Source organism: Salvelinus alpinus, chromosome 14 (assembly GCF_045679555.1).
Source record: "Salvelinus alpinus chromosome 14, SLU_Salpinus.1, whole genome shotgun sequence".
In the NCBI taxonomy this organism is placed as follows: domain Eukaryota; kingdom Metazoa; phylum Chordata; class Actinopteri; order Salmoniformes; family Salmonidae; genus Salvelinus; species Salvelinus alpinus.
The window spans coordinates 10,033,112-10,051,013 of NC_092099.1; the positions used below are offsets into that span (position 1 = coordinate 10,033,112).

The 17,902-nt window shown below is 41.7% G+C and overlaps 1 protein-coding gene across 1 annotated transcript in view; it reads right to left on the bottom strand.

Moving 5' to 3' along the window:
* plcd4b (phospholipase C, delta 4b) overlaps positions 1–16,405 on the bottom strand; it is a 19,657-nt gene extending 3,252 nt beyond the window's left edge. The window contains exons 1-9 of the mRNA XM_071340347.1: positions 16,023–16,405; positions 12,156–12,209; positions 11,789–11,947; positions 9,486–9,714; positions 8,889–9,018; positions 8,323–8,554; positions 5,713–5,914; positions 1,697–1,841; positions 458–610 (exon numbers count right to left, since the gene is read on the bottom strand). Coding sequence (XP_071196448.1) covers positions 458–610; positions 1,697–1,841; positions 5,713–5,914; positions 8,323–8,554; positions 8,889–9,018; positions 9,486–9,714; positions 11,789–11,947; positions 12,156–12,177 — 1,272 coding nt within the window. The 5' untranslated portion in view covers positions 12,178–12,209; positions 16,023–16,405. The remainder of the gene's footprint in view (positions 1–457; positions 611–1,696; positions 1,842–5,712; positions 5,915–8,322; positions 8,555–8,888; positions 9,019–9,485; positions 9,715–11,788; positions 11,948–12,155; positions 12,210–16,022) is intronic.
* Between the last annotated feature and the right edge of the window lie 1,497 nt (positions 16,406–17,902).

The window sequence follows — 17,902 nt, forward strand, 5'->3', positions numbered from 1 at the left end:
CATCTATTTGGTTCACATAAAACCTCACTGAACAGTAACAATGTCATGTTTTATTGGTATGCAAAGATCGCTGGGAAATATGCAAATACTGTCCAATGATATTGTAGCAAAGATTCAGATATGTGGCTAATTGTTTGGTGTGGCTTTCAGTTAGTTATTTTTGGCCACCTGTAAGTGTGAATGTTTATCCAGTTCATCTGGTCTGTTGACTTTCAGTTACTGTTCTGCTTTACATTGGGGGCCCAGTGATCATTTTATAATATAACAATGTAGTAAAGCCACTGACTGTACTGCTCTTAGCTACACTGCTGAATAAAAACCTGAACATCGACAGGAAATCAAATCTGTAGAGAATGGGTTCTCAATTGACTTGTTAAATAATTGACTTGCCTTGTTGGTGAATGGTTACGGTAGAGTAGATAAAATAGAATAGAAAACACATTGAAGGGGGTCTTACATGGGGAGAGGGCAGCTCTTGGGTAACCAGTCCGTCCAGGGGTTCCCTGAGCAGCATGTCCCCCAGGATGGTGTCCAGGAGCTGGGCCATGACCCTTTGCTGCTCCACACTGCAGTGGTTCTCCAGGGACAGGATGATAGGAAACTCAGATGCCTGGGAGAGGGGACAGACGAAGGACTAAACAGGAATTCCTAAAGGAATGTGTGGATCTATTACAGTAATGTTTTGTATGATATGTTAAGGCTGAAGACAGATTGGTTTATGATGCTGAATACTTGGTTGAAGCAAAAACCAACACAGAAGACAAATGGTCAGGACAAGAACCATTTAGAGACTGGATTGGATAGAGCTGAGTGGTCATGGCCTCCCGAGTGGCGCAGCGGTCTAAGGCACTGCATCGCAGTGTTGCGGTATCACTACAGCCTGGGGGTCCCATAGGGCGGCACACAATTGGCCCAGCGTCATCCGGGTTAGGGGAGGGTTTGGCGGGGGGCGGGGCTTTATTTGGCTTCGCTCTAGCGACTCCTTGTGGCGGGCCGGCCGCCTGCAGGCTGACTTCGGTCATCATTTGAACAGTGTTTCCTCCGACACGTTGGTGCAGCTCGCTTCCGGGTTAAGCGAGCGGGTGTTAAGAACCATGGCTTGGCGGGTCATGTTTCGGAGGACACATTATTCGACCTTCGCCTTTCCCGAGCTCGTTCGGGAGTTGCAGCAATGAGACAAGGTCGTAATCCCAAAATTTGGGAGAAAAAAGTGGGTAAAAAATTACAAACAAAAAAATGTAATACAAAAATAGCTGAGTGGTCATGAATGTGTGATGGAAGTGTTCTGTTTGTGTGTCAAATGCTGCTTTTCTAATAGCCACTCATGTGAGTGACTGATTGATTGTACATGGGAGGAATCCTCACATCCGCAGTACGCCCATAACATTGCTCTGGGATCCAAGAGAAGTATCTTGGTTTCAAGGTCTCAGCTTTGAGAGAAGTCTCATGAGCTATCGGTCAGTCACATGCAGGAACTAACGTTAATAATGAATAATGTAAATCATGCTTATATGACTTGTTTGTGTAGCAGTATATAAGGACTGAAAGGGAACGCCCTTGTGAGAGTTTTCATCAAGCATGGATTGAGTTTGTGAACCTTGATAATAAAGATTGATTAATTTACTTTGAGTTTGAGTCCTTAGAGGTGAATTTCCTCAGCAAACGTTATAATTAACTCAGGTATTGAGGTGCCCACCTTGAAGGCGTACTCTCCCAGCGTGGTGATGACGTCTCTGAAGAGGATCTTGGAGGTGAAGGTGTGGCCGTGATAAACAACCGGCTCTCCATTCGGCCCGTCCCAACAATCCACCTCAACACAACGACAGCCCCGCTTTAGAGCCCTGCACAGCAAGTACGCAGACACTCAGACATGGACTGAAAACTGTTTGAAAGATGGTTTGGTTTGTAAGAAATTAGAAGTTCTGTGTCTCACTTCCATACAAGCCAGAGATGGGCAACTCCAGTCCTAGAGGGCCAGATTGGCATCACACATTTCCCCCAGTCCTAGCTAACACTGATTGAACGAATTGTATTCAAAACTGGAGACCATTTTTTATTTAACCTTTATTTAACTAGGCAAGTCAGTTAAAAACAAATTATTATTTACAATGACGGCCTACCGGGGAACTGCCTTGTTCAGGAAGGGTCAGAAAGACAGATTTTTACCTTGTCAGATCGGGGATTCGATCCAGCAACCTTTCGGCTACTGGCCCAATGCTCTAACCACGAGGGAACCTGCCGCCCCGAGCATGTCTGACCATGATTAGTTGGTTATTAGATATGTGTCAGATAGGGCTGGGGCAAATGTGCATAGGCACCTGAGCAATGGCACAAATGAAGCAGCTGCACCCACACTTTCAAAATAAGAGTGCAAACGTATGTTGTTGCACCCTCACTTTTTTACCAGAAAATGATCATGATCCATTGGGTAATTTGTCATTTTCAATGAATAGCAATCTTTTGAGTTAGTCTACTAAAATACATATGTCCATTTTATATATTAATAGCACCCCCTCCTCCCGTCGCTTCAAGATGAATGGTTTTGTCCACTGGAAAGTTTTGCATCGCTCCCGCATACCACTGTTTTGGCGCAATTAGAAAGCACTACTGGTGTTAAAAAAAAGGCACCTGCTAAAAAAAAATGTACAACTATTTTGTTGTGCTGTTGTTACATTTGTATTTTCATTTCATGGCCGATGGTGTTGGTTCAAAGGTGTTTTTACATATCATTTGAGCTGCGTTCACCATGAGAAAATTCCTTGTATCATTTCACTTTTCCTGTATGAACCATGATGAGCATGCCACGGCATCTTTTTTTTTACCTAGCTGGCTCTGTGTTATGTTTTGGGCAAATCCAACACAACACTTCAATGAGTACCACTCTTCATATTTTCAAGCATGGTGGTGGCTGCATCATGTTATGGGTATGCTTGTCATCGTCAAGGACTGTGGAGATTTTTTGTATAAAAATAAACGGAATAGAGCCAAGCACAGGCAAAATCCTAGAGGAAAACATGGTTCAGTCTGCTTTCCAACAGACACTGGTAGACAAATTCACATTTCAGCAGGACAATAAAATAAAACACAAGTTCAAATATACATTGGAGTTGCTTACCAAGATGACATTGAATGTTCCTGAGTGGCCTAGTTATAGTTTTGACTTAAATCAGCTTGAAAATGTATGGCAAGACTTGAAATTGGTTGTCTTGCAATGATCAACAATCAACTTGACAGAGATTGAATATTTTTTTTAAAAGAATAATGGGCAAATATTGTACTTTCCAGGTGTGCAAAACTGACTGACCCAGAAAGACTCACAGCTGTCTTCGCTGCCAAAGGCAATTCTAACATGTATTGACTCAGGGGGTTGAATACTTATCTAATCAAGATACAGTATATAAGTTTCATTTTCTATTAAAAAAAAGTTACATGTTCAAATTTTCCTTCCACTTTGACATTGAAGTATTTCGTGTAGTTGTTGCCAAAAATGTACAATTAAATCCATGTTAATCCCACTTTGTAACACAACAAAACTGTGTGTGAAAGTGAATACTTTCTGAAGGCAATGTATTTCCTTAAATCAATCGGTTAAATCACATTGTTAAAATGTTTTCATTAAGCTACAAAAGTAACATTCCTGGCTGAGACCCATATGCAAGTACAAAATTGCGCTTCGTGGTTACAGTGTAGCCAAGAACTTGCACAATTGGTGGCTGACTAAATACCTTTTTGCCCCACTGTATGTGAGAATGCTATTCATTGACTACAGCTCAGTGTTCAACACCATAGTACCCTCAAAGCTCATCACTAAGCTAAGGATCCTGGGACTAAACACCTCCCTCTGCAACTGGATCCTGGACTTCCTGATGGGCCGCCCCCAGGTGGTGAGGGTAGGTAGCAACACATCTGCCACGCTGAGCCTCAACACTGGAGCCCCCCAGGGGTGCGCGCTCTGTCCCCTCCTGTACTCCCTGTTCACCCACGACTGCATGGCCAGGCACGACTCCAACACCATCATTAAGTTTGCAGACGACACAGGTGGTGCCAGAATAACAACCTATCTCTCAATGTAACCAAGACTAAGGAGATGATTGTGGACTACAGGAAAAGGAGGACCGAGCACGCCCCCATTTTCATCGACGGGTCTGTAGTGGAGCAGATTGAGAGCTTCAAGTTCCTTGGTGTCCACATCACCAACAAACTAGAATTGTCCAAGCACACCAAGACAGTCGTGAAGAGGGCACGACAAAACCTAATCCCCCTCAGGAGACTGAAAAGATTTGGTATGGGTCCTCAGATCCTCAAAAGGTTTTACAGCTGCACTATCGAGAGCACGCATGCCTCCGATCACAAGGCACTACAGTGGGTAGTGTGTACGGTCCAGTACCTCACCAGGGCCAAGCTTCCTGGCATCCAGGACCTCTATACCAGGCGGTGTCAGAGGAAGGCCCAAAAAGTTGTCAAAGACTCCAGCCACTCTAGTCATAGACTGTTCTCTCTGCTACCGCACAGCAAGCAGTACCAGAGCACCAAGTCTAGGTCCAAGAGGCTCCTAAATAGCTTCTACCCCCAAGCCATAAGACTCCTGAACAGCTAATCAAATGGCTACCCAGACTATTTGCATTGCCCCCTTTGGAACGTTGCTGCTACTCTCTGTTATTATCTACGCATAGTCACTTTAATAACTCTACTTACATGTACATATTACCTCAATTATCTCGACACTGGTGCCCCCGCACATTGACATTGACTCTGTACCGGTACCCCCTGTATATAGCTATTGTTATTTACTTACAAGGGCTTGTAAGTAAGCATTTCACTGTAAGGTTGTATTTGGCGCATGTGACAAATACAACTTGATTTGGATTTGATTTGTATCTCGATAAAACAGCTCTGCTTGGCTTGGTAAGTGTAATATGGACCAAAAAGCCATTTCTACCCTCTTTGCATCAAATATGTATGCTGCTGAGACAAGTTAATAGAAAAAATGTTATGGTGACAGTGAGTCAAGCAAAGGCATCAAAAAAAGCTGAAAGGTCAATTAGTGTGCTTGCTGAGACTACACTTTTGTTATTCCTCATACTTTTCATGATTATTCGGTTTCTTCACGATTCGTTGTCAAATATGTAGCCTACTCATTGTAGTTGTTGTTTAAAAGCCCACCATTAAAAACATTATGATAATAAAAAATAATTGATAGTAGTCCAGTCCTGTAACTACAGGCTACAGTTTAAAAAATAAATAAAACCCTTTTATTTTCTCTCATCTTAAAAAGGTAAGATTCTCAGGTTAGGCTACAGTAACAAAAATAAGATGAACTTAATGTGCAATTTAACAATGTTTTTTCTTAATCTACCAAGTACAAAATGATCATTCTTATTGGCTAAAACAATATTATTGCTGCCATTTTTTAAAATGTAATTTCCTCATGGTCATGCATTATCCTGGCCACATTCTTAACAGTTTGGCCTGTCAATCAATCACTAAGGGTGGTATTTTCAGGGAAGGGGGCGGGATGTTTTTGAGTCACAAGGTTGGTAGGGTTTCAAACCTGTCAAATGAATTGCACTCACACTTTCAAAGTCAGGCACCCATGCAAATGTATGTCACCAATCAGACTGGATTTGCCCATCCCTGAGCTACAAAGGGTTATAATTGGATGTTAGGTATGAAGCTAAGGGTTGTAATGGTGAGGATAATTTTGTTCCTCACTGGATGTAGGCCTCCTGGCTGCTCTGTCCTCGGAGCTGGTCCTCCATCAAGTAGGTGTTGTGGGAGGAACAGATGAAGTAGTGGCTGAGGGGCCGGCTCATGTCCTGGTTCAGGGTCAGCCGCTGGGGATCCAAGATGGCGCCCTCTGGAGAGACCAAGTACATCTGGAAGCCATCTATAGACATGGCCCCCTGTTTCTTGGCTGTGAGGAGACATGGGAAGTTCCGTCTTATCATAAGTCAAACCCAATCAAAAAATGCTCAGTAACTACTGTAAAGGAAATTTTACTCTGTGCAACTTGTCTTTGGTGTCATAAACAATCTTTGGTTCTTGCCTGTTTCTGGTAAAGATATGAGGGGGGGGGGGGGGGGGGGGCTGTCATGACCTCCTCCTTTATTTGTCAGAACACCCAGAATATGTTCTTTAAGTTAAGATAGGAGACGGTGCCAGACACATGCCGGAACAAATTGTGACCGGTCTTATGTAGAATATATTTTTTCTTATGTAGAGTTGTTTTAGTTGGATAAAAGTAGAGACTTAGAGCTGGAAAATGGTATATCATACACTACAGTTGAGGAACAATGGGAAAGTAATTCTGCTTTGAAAGTTGAACTTGTAATGTCACTTTTGAGAAAATGGTCCTTGAATGTTTTGGTTAACCTACTGGAGAGCTCTCTTTGTCTACATCCTTTCAGCATCGTTCACACCCTCTTAAACCTTAGCCCCAACCATATCTTTAAGGATTCAGATGTGGGGCCATTTACTAAACAACCAAAAGATTTCAAGACTAAAGGCTGGTTTATACTACGCCTATCGACAGTTGTCGCAGTGACATCATGAACATTCTATTGTCGTCCGACAAACTTGTCGTTGTCGTAAAAAGTTTATAAAGTATAAACACAAAAACTACCGGCTGCATGACATCAGCAGAATCCAAAATAGCTAGTGTATTTTAACACCAATAAACCCACCCGTTTAAAAATGTATTTAGTATATGTCAATCTAGCAAACCAGGCAACTAAAAGCAACTTTATAAACAATTTTTTGGTTTGTTTCTAGCTTGTTAGCTAGCTAGCTAATGTTAAGTTAGCTGGCTAGCCAGTTCAAATAATGACCATATCATATAGCTGACGTCTTCACTTTAGCCCAATTGTCTTCATTATTACAGGAAAATAAACTCACAGCAAGATCATTATTTACAAGTTAATGGCGAGCCAATTACAGAAAATAGCTAACGGTTGTGAGTCTGATGAAATAAAAGCAGGGCATTCTACTGGATAATTTTTGAACTTGGACACTGTCTCGTTGGCCTAACATTATATCCTAATTTGACTTTGGTGCAGGTCATGTTCTTCACATTACCGTTTCTGGTAAACACATATTATATTAAATAAAATCAAAGTTTATTTGTCACATGCACAGGATACAGAAGGTGTAGTGAAATGGTTATTTGCATAGTGGAGTCTTTTCTTTAGACATGTAGCTAGCTGGCTAGCTAGCTAAACAATGAACCATAATCTCAACTCATAACGTTACTACCCTGCATGAATCTGCAGATAGCTAACCAACCAGGTTCAATCTTAGCTAGCTAGCCAACAGGCTATAATTAGCAATCGAAATGGCTCTGAGATACGAATAATATTACTACACAAATCATACACTTAAAATGAGCTTGCGAGCCACCCAGCTAACATTAGCTAGCTAGCTAACAGTACACTTTAACTTGAAATGAAAACGACTTTGACAAAATTAGAAACGTATAATATCTGAAAATGTAGCTTGCTAGATTATTTTACCTGTAGACATGGATGGACGCTTCTCCCTCTGTCACAGATGCCATGGTTGCTCTTAGTTTGAATATGTAATCCGGAGACAGGCGTTTTATATACAACAGCCTTTTGTGTGTTCTCTTTTCGACTCCCTCCTCATATTTACAATCAAATGCCAGAATCTTCTCCATCTACTTAGCTATCACACTCCAATTCCACCAGGCATTCCACTGATTTCAAAACTCGTTCCTCCAGAAAGTGGAGAGCAACACTTTTGCAATTCTACTACGTGATATCTTTTAAAAAAAAGCAGTGTTAGGAAGGATTAACCACACATAGTGAACTGACCTGCTCATGTTGTAGACAAAAGCGTGCTACATGGCAGACCAATCTGAACTCATCTCTCGGCATGTCCAGGCCATCCATTATCTCAGCCAATCATGGCTAGCGGGAAGGTCCCTGTCTTTTTCTGTTGCTAAACCAACTAGGCTCGTAATTTAACAATTTTATTCATATTTACAGATGGCATACACGTTTGTTATTAAGACACATGAAAGTTAACATGTTCCAGAAGGCATTTCTACAAAAATACAAATTTTGATATTTAAAAAAAAGTTTACGTTCAAAATGCCTCTCCTGTGAAGTAGTGACGTGCAACATACAGCTAGTTTCCTTACTTATTGAATGGTTAATTGTGGGCTCTTGTGGTTTACTGAAGTAAACTAGGTTATTAATATTGGGGTTGCCGTTCATTGTGATTGACATTGTCTCACCGAGGCTATTAAAGACATAATTCATTACGGTTGACTGTGGTTGGTTACAGTTGCACAGTGGTCCTTACCGGTCTCTGATGGCTCATAGCGGTCAATCAGCTCCTGGGCATGCTCCCAACTCCTCTCCCCCTCCTGTTGCTCCTGCCTCAGAAAGTCCTTCAGCTCAGCAAGGGTTAATGTCTGTCTGTCTCGGGAGTAGTCCTGGAACACCCGCCTCATGTCCTTCCTTTCCGTCAGTATCTTATAGAACTGGACAAACTCCTCGTTCTCCAGACAACCTGACTTAGACTTATCTGCCAACTGGGGGTAAAGAAAATAAGCAGCATAGATTGTTACCTCTGCAGTCTTCCCGTGGTATTGTACTCTCAATAAATCATACTAAAACAGAATTCCATCACCTGATGATGGAAGGCAGATTAGTTACTGATATTTGACTGTGATAGGTTTCTGTTAAATATTACCAACGTTGAGAACTATTCGACGACCTACAACATCCCAATTGAACCGCTGCTCACAATGCTAGGTTGATTCATTGACTGAGGATGTCATATGAGCAGTGGGAAGCATAGAATAAATATAGAAAAAAGTATAGTTTTGATACACTAAGACCTCACGAACTTGATGGGTACCTCACCGTGAAGAGGTGAAGCGCATACTCCTCGTTCATGTCCACATTCATCATCTTCAGCAGTGTGCGCACCTCCTTGAAGTTCATCCGTCCGTCCTTGTTTTTGTCCGCCTTCTGAAACCAGTCCCAGATCCATCTGAGGGAAGATGCTGGCTAAGGGCAACACTTGGTAAGACATGATTTAGAAAGGAGCAAAAACAAAGACTTTACTCTCACAACTGAAGTGTTTTTTGACCATAGAATTAAGAATTAGAATACTAGAATGGAAATGAACCTTCTTATGATGGGATAAATGTCAGCCATTTCGGTCAGCCAAAAGAATCAGGGCGCATTTTTCCTGCATAAGTAAAATCTGGATTTCTTCTCTTCTGCCATTAATTCCAATTAGACTAATTTGGATTTCTTTCTGACAATATGGCTGCCATTTTCAACCCATTCTGGAACTTTGACGGTTTATTATAGCCCTTCCAGTAACTTAATAGGACCTTTATGGTTTTGATTGTTTAGATCAATTGTTATGAACGTATTATGATAAGGCCCCACCAAGTCAAGTGTCACAAAACATCTAATAATCTGTCTGTTATCTGAATGGGATAAGGATACTGGTCAACCCTCTCTTTGTCATCCATGCTCTCAGCGTTCTGGATCAGTTTGCGTACACCCCGGATCCAGGCCTGCGCCTCAGAAGGTGACTCTGCCACCAGGTCCAGGTTGCCACGGCGACCACGGAACACCAGGGTGAAACAGAGGTCAGCGGGGAACTCTTCAGCGACGCTCAGCAAGACCTCCGACTGGTGACCTTCACGCACCACCTCAACATCAGCCACAGAGACTAGAAAGCAACATTAGGCATTATCGGCCAGATTCATACTTAGAAAAGGCGTGCGTAAGAAAGGTGTAATTTCCTACATGCTTCTCAGTAGTTGGTATTCAGACGTACCTTATGAAGGTTCGTAACGGGCTTTGCAGGCGTGATTCTCTTGTGTGAACTGAATTTATTTGAATCAACTGCTGAAAACCCTCCCATTTGCTGGCCAACAGATTTTCTCGTGGAGTTTTTATTCAAAAGGGTTTTCAGTAAATTTATCTTAAGCCATCCCTTTAAATACGATGTACCTTTAATTCGAATTTTGTCAACAGACTAGAATGGATCGAGATAACTGGTTCATAAAAATAGAGAAGAAGCATCTTTGTCTCCGTTTCAGCACCAACTGGTAGATTTAAAAATATGCTGATCTTGTATATTATTTAGGAACATTTTAGAGTTAGGAAAGTATGTATGGTTTGGAGAGCCTTTACACACTAAATACTGTATATTGACGAATAAAAAAAATTGGTTTGATTCATCCTGAAAGTTGTTATATTCAAGTTCAATCAATGAAATATTGGAAGGTGGGAAAGAAAAAAAGTGTACAATAGGGTTTGAACAATAGTCCTATAAATCTACCCTAATTCTTACTAATCATGGAACTGTATGACAACGGTCCAGTCATCGTGAACCGTGCGCCAGGCTCCAGGTTTAACCTGCTACATGTGGTCTGAATTCCATAAAGATTCAAATAGGCTTCATGTCCCAAATTATTTCACAACATGAACCTAATATGATCCACTAACGCTAGAGGAACAACTTACACGGATGTGACAAAAAAAGAAAACGGAAACGGAATGATGCTAAATGTAAGCTACAAATTGAAAACTAACAATAAAGTGACAGAAATGTATGTGGGTATTACTGACGGTGGCTCCTGTTAGTGGCTAATATTTAACATGATACAAATTGCAGAATAAAACAAAAGCCCGGGCATAAGCTATATTTAAAACATTCTTTAAAGTCCATACATCAACTGGGCATCTTAAGCCCTACAGAAACCTATAGCTTGGGTGTCCAAATTTCATCCACACAAATGATGAGGGCACACAATGAAAATTCTGACTAACAGCACAGCTATTTATAGGCTTTTTCACTGTGGAAAAGTAGCCACAATACATGTCATGATGATATGATTTTCAGTTTGCTTCCATATGACTGGTTTCACATTCGTCTACAAGGAAAAATTATCTAAAACGATGGCTGTGTATTTACAATCCCTTTCTCCAAACGGATTACTCATTTACCTAGCTCTTATCAATAGCTCTTATCCATTTATAAATTACAGTGCATGGATAATGCTGCTATGTCTATCTGAAAAAAGAAAGATGCTTTTTCCATTTGGAACAGGCAGGTTTGCTCAACCTTATTCATGGTTTCCTCACGCGTAAATGTGGCGTCATTATGAGGGAGTTAAGTCAAGGTCAGAATATGGGCTCTCGAGTGGCGCAGCGGTCTAAGGCACTGCATCTCAGTTCTAGAGGCGTCACTACAGACACCCTAGTTCGAATCCAGGCTGTATCACAACCGGCCGTGATTGGGAGTCCCATAGGGCGGCAAAAAATTAGCCTAGCGTCGTCCGTCTTTGGCCAGGGTAGGCCGTCATTGTAACTAAGAATTTGTTCTTAACTGACTTGCCTAGTTAAATTAAGGTAAAAAAATTTAAAATAATAAATCTGTAGACACTTCCGCACCTTTCATTTCTTAGATATCCGCCCGAACGAAGTGGGTGAATAGCATGCTATTCTCATGCTTAAGTTCAAGGTCAGAAAACGCATAGAGAGAGAAATGCATAAAAAGGGAATATAACATTCCATTCACACGCGCTTAACTCGGGTCGGAATCGGGGCCTATGTGAAGACATACTTAGGCTTTTTCAATGCTAAAGTGATTTCTCAAGGAATGATTCTATGCATCATCCTTTTTTCAAAAAGAGAAATAATGTGGCCGTCAATTCAGTTATCCACAGTATGTACAGTCTGTGGTCAATTCTTATAACGACTCCCTCCCTCCCGCCACCCACACCCTCGTTACTCACAGGTGGAGTGGCCTGTTCCTGCCCACCTGGACTTATACCAGATGGTCTGGCCATCTTCCTGTAGCCGGAAAAGCCGCTGCTTCTTCCACGATTTGGACTTGACCTTCTTCAACATGGCCCCCGCCTTCATCACCTGGAGGTCCTTGTCACCCTTGGCAACTGTGCAGAATCAGGGGTTACCATCGTGTTTACAAATACAAATACAGTCCATATCTGGTCAATTGAGACCCCCGTGTTGTTTCTCTATTCTGTTTAATGGAGGCTGACATCTGTACTCCAAAAGTTCATTTTTGAGATTTGATCAAAGAAAATGAAATTGTATTGTTGCTTGTTTCCTCATGCAACATTTTAGTACCCATCAACTTACACAAGCTTTGGGGAGAATCCATGAACAGCCTTGACACATGCACTTGGTGATATCCTGCCAAAAAAAAGAGGACAAACATAATTGCTGCGATACCTATTACGTTGTGATAGTGAAACATATACATAAGCTCTACAAATTATTAGCGGTGGTCAACCAACTACCTCCCTACTTGCTGATCAGTGTGGCCCACCATGGCTGAATATTTGTTCTAACTGTGTCATCAACATTATGGCTGGGTTGCCTGCAGAGCTTAGAAATCCAATCAAGCTTTTGCTTTCTCTATCCATCATCTATTGATTGGCTAAGAGGGGGGGGGGGGGGGGGTAGATGATTGACAGTCTGTGTGCTGCACTGGTTTTTCCAATACCGTCCAAACGATTTCTTTGAAGTAAAAAAAAGAACTGTGTTGCTACTTAATAAGTAAATACCTGCAGTCAACTTGTTCATCATTTCAGCTGTCACAATTTTTCATAATGAAGCTTACCGGTAGTTCCCAGACACGTGGTGTTTGTTTACAAGCACACAATGACAGGAGACCAGAGCCTTGGGAATCACTCACTGTTGTGCAGCAAATGCCAGGTGATCTAGTTACAGTATGGAATTCACAACTTAACTTCAGGTCAATAGTTTTAGAATGTTTTTTGTTTATTTGACTATTTTCTACATTGTAGAATAATAGTGAAGACATCAAACCTATGAAATAATACATATGGAATCATGCAGTAACCAAACAAGTGTTAAAAATATAGCCACTTCAAATAGCCACCCTTTGCCTTGATGACAGCTTTGCAGTCTTGGCATTCTCAAAACCAGCTTCATGAGGTAGTCACCTGGAGTGGATTTCAATTAACAGGTGTGCCTTGTTAAAAGTTCATTTGTGGAATTTCTTTCCTTCTTAATGCGTTTGAGCCTATCAGTTGTGTTGTGACAACGTAGGGGGGATATACAGAAGATAGCCCTATTTGGCAAAAGACCAAGTCCATATTATGGTAAGAACAGCTCAAATAAGCAAAGAGAAACGACAGTCCATCATTACTTTAATACGGAACATTTCAAGAACTTTGAAAGTTTCTTCAAGTGCAGTCGCAAAAACCATCAAGCACTACAACGAAACTGGCTCTCATGAGGACCTCCACAGGAAGGGAAGACCCAGAGCTACCTCTGCTGCAGAGGATAAGTTCATTAGAGTTACCAGCCTCAGAAATTGCAGCCCAAATAAATTCAGAGTTGAAGTAACAGACACATCTCAACATCAGCTGTTCAGAGGAGACTGCGTGAATAAGGCCTTCATGGTCGAATTGCTGCAAAGAAACCACTACTAAAGGACACCATCAATAAGAAGAGACTTGCTTGGGCCAAGAAACACGAGCAATGGACATTAGACCGGTGAAAATGTGTCCTTTGGTCTGGAGTCCAAATTTTGTCTTTGTGAGATGCGGTGTGGGTGAACGGATGATCTCCGCATGTGTATTTCCCACCGTAAAACATAGAGGAGGAGGTGTTATGCTGTGGGGGTGCTTAGCTGGTGACACTGTCTGTGATTTATTTAGAATTCAAAGCCCACTTAACCAGCATGGCTACCACAGCATTCTGCAGTGATACACCATCACATCTGGTTTGGGCTTAGTGGACCATAATTAGTTTTTCAACAGGACAATGACCCAACACACATTCAGACAGTGTAAGTGCTATTTTACGAAGAAGGAGAGTGATGGTGTGCTCCATCAGATGACCTGGCCTCCACAATCACCCAACCTCAACCCAATTGAGATGGTTTGGGATGAGTTGGACCGCAGAGTGAAGGAAAAACAGCCAACAAGTGCTCAGCATATGTGGGAACTCCTTCAAGACTGTTGGTAAAGCTTTCCAAGTGAAGCTGGTTGAGAGAATGCCAAGAATGTGCAAAGCTGTCATCAAGGCAAAGGGTGGCTACTTTGAAGAATCTCAAACATAAAATATTTTTATTCGCTTTTTGGTTACTACATGATTCCATGTGTGTTATTTGATAGTTTTGATGTCTTCCCTACAATGTAGAAAATAGTAAAAAATAAAGAAAACCCCTTGAATGAGTAGGTGTTGTAAAACTTTTGACAGGTAGTGTAAATGTTTGCAAGCTAGATATCTTATAACTCTTAAGTTAACTGTCTAAAATGTGCTAAATGCTCTGTAGTTGTGCATTTGGTTTGCTAATTTAGTATCTAGTTAGCTATCTAGCTAAGTGGTTAGCTTCTTCCAAAATCAAGTTTTGCTTGGTAACAGCAGATAATCCTGTCCTGGATCAAGAGCCTTGTTGCCTAATATTTGTTTTGTGTGTGCTGCAAACTGTGAGTAAGATTTTTGAGTTCTTGTATAACTTTTAGCTGGGATGTCTGTCCTGCAAATACATTAGCGCAATGCGCTCCTTAGCATTTAGTTAGCATTCTCTATGGGATTGTACATGTACTTCTTAGCATTGCTAACCTTTGGATTACAAAGGGTCAGTGGGGTTTTAAAATAGCTCCCCTTGTGTTCAGTGCTGGTATTACCGAATATCCCGGGATGGCACAAGGTCGGTATGAAGGTATGACAATCTGGATACCGCCCAAGCCTATTAATGACAGCAACTTTTGGCTCAGCTGTCTAGTGCCTTGGGAAAGAGGTTCTTAAACCTTCTCCGAGAGGAAACTCACAAGGATATTGTATTGTACACACTGAACAACAGACAAATATTGCATAAAGGGATAGTTTAAATGGCTACTCTCCCATTTTTTGGGCTTTTCAATGGCTCTCTTTCCTTTTACAACCGTTGTAGAACAATGGCACATTTTTATAGTATCCTCGGGGGATGTTTTCAACTGTTCACAGCGAGGTCCATGTTCCATTGTTCAAAATACCACAGTTACTTTCCCTTCCAGGTCCACTGTTAGTAAATATCAACTCTTTACCCAGCAATACAAGTCTAGCGAAAGCAAAGAAACTATATTTTTGATACTTTTTAACCACCCCAGGGATGTTGTTGATTGTTGTGCGATGTTTGTGAAAAGATGTTAAAGAAGAGGCAGAAACAGAACTCTCATTTTCCTGAGAGTTAAAACACAAAAAAACAGTATTCACTTGACTCCATGTTAACCCCACAGAACAAAGTTATACAAGCAGAAACTGCATTTAAACCATTAACTTGTATTTGCTGAATAACTACAGTATAACTACAGTATATTCCACACATACAGTACATTCTCGTGCAAATACAAAAAGTCATATGGTTCTAGCCAAAGAATAACCTTCTATGTTATTTGAGGGGCGGTGGCAGGAGTGTTTCGGGACAGAGAACTCTTTCAGGGGATTTGACTAATATGTGCAAGAGTGTGATCAACACACACACGCACAGAATCATGACTCACTGGTAAATTGGTCTCATACTCACACAAAAAAATACTCAAAGTAATATAGAAATACTATACACCCAGTGAAGTGGCAGCCTCATTATATGCCCATATGACTCCACTACAAGCACCCCTTATTATAACCATCTGTGGTATCCACAGGAATGTTCAACTTCCCCTTTCATGAAAGCTCTGTGCTTGACCCTCACAGGTTGGTTCTACACTTCAGTAGGAGCTATGTGAAGAATCCTATAAACAAACCAGTCTTTTATCATGCATGTATAACATGCTTGTGCCAGGGAGGGAGGCTGGCTGAAGGACAACAAAGTAGAACCAGATGCTGTAATATGAGACAGTATTAAACAGGGACCGGGGGGTATATTATCATCAAACCAACACTAAACCACAAACTCTACTGAACATATACTGTATTGTATAGATGAGGAAAAAAGTTGAGTTTCTGTAAAGTAATGTGAAGGGTCAAAGGAGAAAAAAAGAGACTTACCAAATTGTAGACTGCTCCCTTGGGTCTTTGCCCCGACTCAGCTTGGGCTGCCACTGCTGTGACGAGCTCCAGAATAGATTGACGTTTGGTGAGAGCCAGTCCAGGAAAGGGCTCTAGACCAGAATTAGGGAGTGCCCAAAAGATAGCTGGCCCCCAGAGATGGGGGTCTGTTGGAGGTAGCAAGCCCAGTAGAAAGCTCCAGAACTTAAGACACCCAGGGAGTGTCCTGAGACCACTAGCCCAGCACAGGGAGATGGGGGGTGTCCAGAGGAAAGCTGGCTCAGTGTCAGCCTTCCTGTCTACCAGGCTCCAATCTGCCTGCGTTGTCTGGGAAAACTGATCCCCAGACAACACTGCCGCATGCTGGTACACTGTCCCCCCCCTCCACCTCTCCTCCCTTTCCTGCCACTCCCTCTTTTTTTCCCTCCCCCCTCGCATCTGATGAGGGCTGTTCATTTTTTCCAAGGCTGCTCTCTTCGCTCTCCTTTACCGTTTTCCGGTATGCTGCCTCTCACTTTAAATGTCTTGCTCTCTCTGTCTCCACACACTCTCTCTTATATATCAGCTGACTGCAGATCTGATTCACTCCTCTCCCTGGTTTAAAGAGCAAACGCCCCTAAAAACCAACTTCACATTTAGAAAACAGCCTGTGGCATTGATATGAGTCAGAAACATGTATTCTATTTTCAAAATTGACTACAAGGTGTAAAAAGGGTAATTTTGGTCATAAAGTCAGTCTCATCCAAAACAAAGTTTTGTGAGACTCGTGGTCGTGACGGCATCACCACGTAAATTAAAGTTGGGTTTGTTTCAATCCTGCCTACATGCTCACAGCAGGTAATCATCAATTCGGAGTGCAGCTGCATGCGAACCGATCGCAATGCCAGTCATAAATTTCAGTTGACCTTGGATGGCTAGTTTGTGACCTTCGGTAAATTACACATGGGACAATATGTTCAAATTCTAATTGCTCCAAATTTCAATGACATAAAAACTTCAAACCAAATATAGAAATTCTAGAAATTCAAATATTGAAAGCTTTTCATGAGTAAACTAAAAAGTGTGCAACATGAAAATAGTCTCATTTACATTGTGTAATTTATTGATGGTCCCTAACTAGCACCGGCGATTGGCTATCCAAAGTCAAACCACGGTCGCGCACTAGCCGGCTGAAGCTAATTGGAGAGAGAATTTGTCTAACTCTTCCCACCTTTGAACACACACACACATAAAATCAAACCACCTCACGTTTCAATTTATCGTGGCTGCTAGCATTTCTTAATAACCCAAATAGAAAACGAGGCCAAATCAGGAAGTTCAGCCGCCATTTAAAGGGCAGCAACCCAGACAGGCCTTTGTGCTTACCTCAGTCAAGGAGGGGTTAGGTTGCCTGTGCAAGATCAAAATACATGTAGAGAGCTGCATACAGTACTCGAGTTCTCACAAACCCAATCGTTTTCATACATACTGCACTAATCCCATCTGAGTTAATTTACGTCTATTGCACATGCAGCCATGTTTTGCTGAGTTTATTGTCTAATATATTGATAGTTACATTATGTCCCATCCTCTCCAACATCTAAAACCCTCTCTGGTGTGTCTGTATTTACCCACTTAGCACTGGTACAATGACTGATACCATATCTGAAAACATGGTAGGAAATGGGACCGGTAGAGTGAGTTACACTAAAGAGAAAGAGAGAGGACCTAATCGAGAAAGCGCCATCCCATTTGGCTGTGTGCCCATGCACTGCAGTCAAGAAACCAGAGTGGTAGAATGAGCCGTGGGAACAGCTTTCACATATCACTCTTATGAGAATTCTACCCTCCTGTGGACCAAACCTTGCTCTGGTATCTAACGGAAAACATTAGTTGAAAAT